This window comes from Montipora foliosa, chromosome 2, assembly GCF_036669935.1.
Source record: "Montipora foliosa isolate CH-2021 chromosome 2, ASM3666993v2, whole genome shotgun sequence".
In the NCBI taxonomy this organism is placed as follows: Eukaryota; Metazoa; Cnidaria; class Anthozoa; order Scleractinia; family Acroporidae; genus Montipora; species Montipora foliosa.
Window position 1 is genome coordinate 32,201,046 of NC_090870.1, and position 7,500 is coordinate 32,208,545.

The 7,500-nt window shown below is 41.7% G+C and overlaps 1 protein-coding gene and 2 pseudogenes across 1 annotated transcript in view; 2 read left to right on the forward strand and 1 right to left on the reverse strand.

Moving 5' to 3' along the window:
• The window catches only part of LOC137991539 (uncharacterized), a 522-nt gene extending 54 nt beyond the window's left edge, over positions 1-468 (forward strand). Inside the window, exon 1 of the mRNA XM_068836612.1 lies at positions 1-468. This exon is cut by the window's left edge and continues 54 nt beyond it. Coding sequence (XP_068692713.1) covers positions 1-468 — 468 coding nt within the window.
• A 2,411-nt stretch (positions 469-2,879) lies between these two features.
• LOC137991953 (G2/M phase-specific E3 ubiquitin-protein ligase-like) lies at positions 2,880-4,950 on the forward strand (annotated as a pseudogene).
• Positions 4,951-6,583: 1,633 nt separating this feature from the next.
• Positions 6,584-7,302, reverse strand: LOC137991960 (uncharacterized; annotated as a pseudogene).
• Between the last annotated feature and the right edge of the window lie 198 nt (positions 7,303-7,500).

The window sequence follows — 7,500 nt, forward strand, 5'->3', positions numbered from 1 at the left end:
CACTGTCACCAAGACATCAAACGCGCAAAACAACTTATGGGCGATACTGAGGTTATAAACACCACAGAACTGAAAGTAATTGCAAAGCGACTCTCAAGACGATTGGACGAACTAAAGGCTATGGATTCCGCGATCTTGCACACACTAGCAAAAGACGAAGAAATAAATGAAGAGATGGATCAAACATTGACATTCCAAGACGACATCTATTACTGGATTCTGAAAGTTAAAGAACTTGTGACAGACGAGTACCATCCGGTGAGGACGTTCCAAGCCAAACCAACACCTAGCGTCCACATCAACCTTCCAAAACTACATATCCAACCATTTGATGGAAACCCACTCGCATGGCTTACGTTTTGGGATAGTTATAGTAATGCAGTATACAACAATCATGAACTGAACAATATTGACAAAATGAACTATTTGAAAGGATTGATAACCTGCAATGCAGCCTGCACAATTTAAGGGCTACCAATGACGCCACAAAACTATGAAAAAGCCATTGAAATGCTGAAAGAACACTTCGGAAGACAACAAGTTCTCATCAACATGCACATGGAATCGCTTTCAAAAATCAGCACGCCCTCAGCTGATGTGATTACCAAAGTGATTACCAAAATTCACGATAGGTGCAAGAGCAACATTCGTGCCTTAGAAACACTGGGCGTCCAGACAGATTCATATGGAAGTCTGCTAATCCCAATACTACCACATTAATTCCCGGAACAATTACATTGTATATTATTCAGAACAAATCCTCAGGCAGATTGTTCCCTAAATGATTTATGAACAGTGCTTCGACTTGAAATAGACACAAGGGAAAAAAGTCAACTTGCTTGCACAAGAAAACAACACAAGCTGAGACGTTGACGACGTTCTCGTACCCATAGTTGGCGCCTCACTCACAAACACTCAACGGCGCCAATTACACCCGCCACCAAACTATGGGGCGCCGATTGTAAATAAATTATTTACCTTGAATATTCTCATTTTTTTCATCATTTAATAAATAAGTTTTTTTGGTATGATATCATACTTTATTATTTGATATAATAAATCCTGATTTCAAATCAGTCGTTTATTATTTGATGTAAGAAATCCTGATTTCAAATCATGTGTTTATGATTTGATATAATAAATCCTGGTTTCATATCATGCGTCTATGATTTGAAATCATGACTTCATGATTTAAATCTAACTTTTAGATTTGATATCAGAGAAATCATGATTTAACTGAGTAAGTATGATTTAACTTAATACCTAATCGGTGCTAGTGAGTACATGTGACAAGTCACACGATCATCTATTGCGCGGGAAAACACAAACATGTCGGATGAACTTTCAAGGTTCTGCCGTATCCCAGGCAGTTCAAAGGGCGGTCGATGAGGCTCTATCACGTCTTCCAAGTCAGGGAGTCACTTCAAGCTCCACCTCAAGTTCCACCTCGACCACCACATCGAGCTCCAATTCAAATTCTCAACAGGTATGTACATGTGCTGGCCAACAAGCGGTCATTGTGTTCGTCTGGAATCTCATGTGTTATTTAATACTGAATATTTGGCAATTTTCATTTTTCCTGTCTTACTGTAATGTTTGATGTAGGTTTCTGTGGTTTGCATGTTGTTCCAGCAGCTCAATAAAAGTTGAGTTTGGAACAGAAATCCCCCCGCCTTTTACAGATTGTATTTTCTCACCGTTGCGTGACTTTGTTGATAGTCGCCAGGTTATCGCTCTCCAAGGACTTGAAACGAAACCTTACAGCTAGCATAGATGATATATATTAGGTTATTCTTAAAGAAACTGTCTTTTGCTGCGTTGAATTGCGTCACACATAACTGCAATTTATAAAGATTTTATGTCATGTTTAAAAAGGCGAATGACATTTTGGTTGTTCATCTGTAGCATGGAAGGACTACAGCATTGGAAAGGCGACCCACACTACCGACCGTTTTTCTTGGCGCGTCCGGATCTCTGCCGCCACCAAGTAAACGAAAAAGGAGTAATACACCGAGACCGGTGAAAATTTATAACAAGGACATAATCTGCCTTCCCCATCAGCTGTGTGACAATATCCTCGTTCTGATTCCTCGCGGAGACAAGAGGTCGAAACTGGCGGAAATGGGCCTTATTGGGAAAATAGCATTACACTCGGTATGGCAAGCAGCGCAAGTAGAGGCAGAAGTCAGCAGCGTTTTCGCCTCGGCGTTTGGCCTGTTTCAGGGCGAAGTATTGCCTTATATCTATTTGAAGGAACCACACTCACTGGGTTTTGTGTAGCCTGTGAAAGTAGACAGATTGATTGTGGTTGTGTGGCGCCCGCTGAAAAATACAGGTGGATTAATTAAAACAACGACCGGGAATCCGTCAGCGTTTGCAGACTACGTTTGGTGTTGTTAACAACTGCCAGATGTGTTCCAATTTGCTGATGGCTAATGTTCACCGTTTTTCTTTTCCCTCAGCACTATGCTGGGAACCAAAAAGTTAACTGTCCCACAAACGTCGAGTTCTTTTCAATGGAACGCTCCCGAGGTTGTCTCTCTGTGCTCACAGGGATCTCTATACATAATGGCAAAGAGACTTCCATTGATGTGGCCGTGTGAAAATGTAGGTTACTATTATTATTTCTTTCCTCGTCGACTCCACCCGGAAAAAAAAATGTGTATTGTATTTTAGCCTGGCTATTTTAGGTAAAAGAGTTTCAGTAATGTTCCTATCACACTTGACATGCAACCCAAAAAGAAACAGAAGGCCGTTAACACTATCTTGTACCAAGTAGTATGCCTGGAATGTCCATATCAAACAATGTGGTTTCTTTCCACGTTTCTCCTTTTCTCAACTTTGAGGATGACCCATACCAGCTTACCATATACAACAGTATGCCTGATTTGACACCTCAGTTGGAAAATTCAGATACCACGGATACACGAGACACTTCCGGTACCACAAGCTTGGCAAGCCCTGTGGGCACTTCAAGTTCTATGAGCACTATAAGTAGTGCACTTACTGAAAGCACTTCAGACTCAACAAGTACCACAGTAGGTAGATGCACTACAAGCACTACAACAACTCAGAGTGAACCGGGTTCTTACAGGTAAATATATCTTATGAAACATTTCCAAATGCGTAGTTGTATTGCAGAATTATTTCTGGATTTTTCGTATTTCCCCATGAGAGAAAACAACTCCAACCTGAGATTAATGGAACATTCACCAAACCGTTATACATCTGTTTGAATGGTTTTTTTTCTCAAGGAAAAATACACTTTCTCGAAATAATTCTATTGTACAACCTTTTTGGACTGGCACGGGAAGTGTATCTTCATTCAAACATTGCAAAATTGTAACAGCGTTCGATCTCTGTAAATTAGCGAAGGGGTATTATTGAAGTTTTTTCTGGTCACTCACAATTGGGCACCCATCTCCTAACTATAAAACGATAAAACGAGATAGTTTTTTGTGAGCCTATCGATTCATTTTGGCAAATGTTGCTTTTGTTATCGTAGCCCCTATGTCACACTACTGAACGACGACCCTTTTCCAAACCTCAGTGACGAGGACGAGGAGTACCAACGGGACGTAATGCTTGCACTGGAGCTTAGCACAAGGTAATTCTCGTAACATACGGGTGATTATATTACATTTCATATTTTGACTACAAATGGTTATTATGTATCCCTGGTGATTTTTTTATTTTCATTATGTTCCTGATTAATATGATAGATACTGTTGGTTTTTCAATACGGCAGGGACAGCAACCCTGGACAGGACCTGGAGGAAATATTGCAGGACTTAAGAACAGCTCGAGTCAATAATGAGGGGAGAACCATTGTCAACGTTAGGCGTGGTCACATCTGGGAAGATTCCTGCCGATGTTTGCAGAGGAAACGTTTCAGTCCAAGCGCAATCATTTCCGTCTGTTTCGCGGACGATTTTGGGAACAGCGAAGGTGCAGTTGACATCGGTGGGCGTCGCAGAGAATTTCTTCGTTTGCTGGTAAAGGCAACGAACGAACATTCAGGGATTTTTGGTAGACCAGCAGATAGGCGCGTTCTCGTGCCCAACTCAAACGGTAAATCACAACATACAAGTTGTCCTACTACTTTGACTTTATATGCATGTATTGTGTGAAGGTAACTAATTAACCCAATTTTCCAGCTAGGGAAAAGGGACACTATCGCCTTGTGGGTGTAATTTTGGCCTGGTCACTTGTACACGGAGGCCCCAGTGGTAACTTCTTGAGCCCAACTCTGTACCACGCCATAGCACACCGTGTCGACTTCACTAAGGCAGACCTCAATGACATCCATGACGATCGGTTGTCGGGCTCCTTGTCAAAGGTAAACTAATGCTGTACAACTACAATATCGAACTGTCTCCGCAAAGTACCACTTGTGACACTTAATCAGCACTCTTGTAAGCAAATGATCACTATTTCTCTTGAAATTACGATAAAGTAACAGCCTTGGTTTTATTCACTTTTTAGATAGCAAACAAAAACGACATAGAAGAGCTCAAATTTTGCTTGCGCTAGGGTCCAAGACACAAGCAAGAAACACCGTTGAAAAGGACCATTTCGTAAAAATAATCGCTCGCCACGTCCTTTTGGATAGTGCGCGTTACCTTTTGGAAGAACTAATAGATGGTTTGTGCACATTGGGGGTATACGAAAAAATAAAAGAGAATCCCAAAGAATTCGGGAAGTGCCTGTGTCCTTCCGACACACCCCTAACAGCCGCAATGGTGGACGCCTTGTTCCACATCGAATATGCCAAACCAAGGTCAAACCGTTACGCAGCCCAGCAGAGGGCTATTGTGTACTGGAGAAACTATCTCCAAGACTGTGAAGGTAAGTTACCATACAATATACTAAATTGGTTGCAACGATGCAATACACCTAAATTAAATTATGACTACCAAATTGTGCATTCTTTCCCCTTACTTAGCGTAAGTAAAGAGATATGTATGCTGTTACACTAGTGATCTCTAGTTCATACGGTAAATTCGCTACAGACTTTGCGTACAAATTCTGCAATGTTGTGTCACGAAATCTATTCTATTCGCGTTACAAGTATGATATTGCGATCTTATTCGTACATTCTGAATTTTTACACACATATTTCATCACAAAGTAATAGAGTCTCTTTCGTTGAATTCCTTTGAAATATGGTAAAACCTCTACTTTGGCAAAACTATTTTGAGAGGTCATACTTTTCTCTCGGGAAAACGTCTAATCATTGAACCTGTTACCTATTAGAGTAACACCTCTAGTAAGGGTGCGGGGACGGCTTTTTAGTGTCCAAAATGCTATTTAAACCTCCGTCGTGGGGACACTTAAAGTTACGTGTTTGTACAAAGACTTCACAACAGTATGAATTCACTGAAGGTGTGACTATGTGTCATTGTTCGCCAAGTCCTGACCCTCTTTTAAAGCAAAAGATACTCATATTACCACACCTGCCCTCAGACCTTTGGGATCAGTGCCCGAGTCTTCGGAAGTGAAGGCAACCAAAAAATCGGTAAAGTTATCGCCAACTGATATATTTTGGTCAATTACTTTTATCTTGTATTCATGTGAAGTTGAAGAGACAAACACGTTTGTACGCTCTTGTGGTTCCGTTGAACGTTGAGACCATAATGGTCCAAATTTATATCCGTCTTGAGACCAAAACGGTTCAAAAGACCATACCCTTTGGCGCGAGACATACCTAAAAGACTTACATAGGGTAATACCCGCCCCCGGGAAAGTTGATTCCTTGATATTTTCACAATTCGGTTATAATCGACCAATGTACAATCCCTTATAATGAATCAATTTCCTGCAGCAAATGACGCGGAAGCTTCCATCGAAGAAGTGCTGGTATTCGTAACTGGGGCAAGCAGACCACCACCACTAGGATTTGATGAACCCGCCGCCATAACGTTTTCAGATGATGAGCCCTTTCCAATGGCCAATACGTGCTCGAATACTATTAGGCTTCCTGTCTGCTATTCAGAGTATGAAGAATTCAAACGAAAGATGGATTTTGCGATTAAAAATTCCCCACGCTTTGGATACGCTTGAACAGTACACTTTTGGTATATTACTTGTATTAATCGAGAATAAATGTGCGCGTGTGAATTTGAAATATTTTATTGATGTACGTAACAATTGCAGTTAATTGTTGTATCACTGTTATGAGTTTACTATGTTGAGTTCATTCTTGTGGCAAATGTTAGTTCATACGGAGCTGTTTTTACAGCACCTGAAATTAAGCTTTATAATAGACAATTGTCGCTTTTTAATGCTGTTGAGCCCAGACAGCTGTGAGGGGGAGGGAGGCGACTTCTTTTACACGGAACATTTTACGAAACCAGTAATGGGGGAGACACTTTTCCCCCTCTCTCTTCCCCTGCTAAGTCTCACAAACACCAAAAACTTGCCCTCGATAGCTTTCGGTTTCCAGTTGGTTTGCAAGCTTCAGTTATAGTGACCGTAATGTTACGAGCTTTGATTAATGGTTACCTTGGCTTTGCGCTGTTACAGCCCAGAATAAAAATGTACAGTAAAATAAAGGGTTGACAAATTGTTATCGACATCAAGTTTAGTCATCGCTGTCTTGTTGTTGCATCATTTCTCCCACCATTTGCACAGCACAGCGGTATAGATCTTTGCCGCTGGGCGAGGAGAGAGGGTCCACATTACGTTGCAGTCGGAGGTAAGATTCGTGGCTAAGAGGATTACTTGTATCAGGAACTTGCACGTGTAGAAGAGTTTGACTTGACATCAAATCTCGGACGTTCATACGCCAAGCATCGTCAGAAGACCTGCCTCCTCTAAAGGCAGTAAGATGGAGATTTAACCAAAACAACTGAGCCGGGGAATTGTTCCTCTCTGTTGACACGGCATGATTGTTATGAGCATCAGTGAATTCTGTCAGTCTCCTGTTTATTCTTGGCAGGTATATGTACTGTAGACAAAACATGTCTGTCACGTTTAAAGGATCCAAAATTCCTTCCCTCTCAAGCTCATAAAATTCGTGTTTGAAGCCAATAAACACTTGCTCGTTAACAGCACGATTGTGGCGCTCGATGCGCTGGTTATGTACGGAGCTGCCGACGACAATGGGTCTTGCTTCCTCACCCCAAGCATTTACCATGTCGTTCCATACAGCGACATTTTCCCCCCCATGATCAGTTCTGACTCTGAACGGACGTCCGTATTATCGTACTGCCTCTTGGTATAGAGAAAGTACAGTTGCAGCCCTGTTATTTGCTGAACAGCGGGAAAAAACAATGAGGCGACTGAAGCCGTCGACGGCATGATGGAGAACCATTCGCCACCTAATTAGCTTATGATTACCGTCTATGTGCCATAAATAATTTGGGCATGGAACCGAATAGACACATCGACGAATAGGTGGTCTTCGTCTTGCCTCTGCACCCAAGGGATCACTCTGATGTATAGCTGTACGTAATCGGTTACGCTGTACATGCAAACCTTGCGCTCGTAAACGACCCT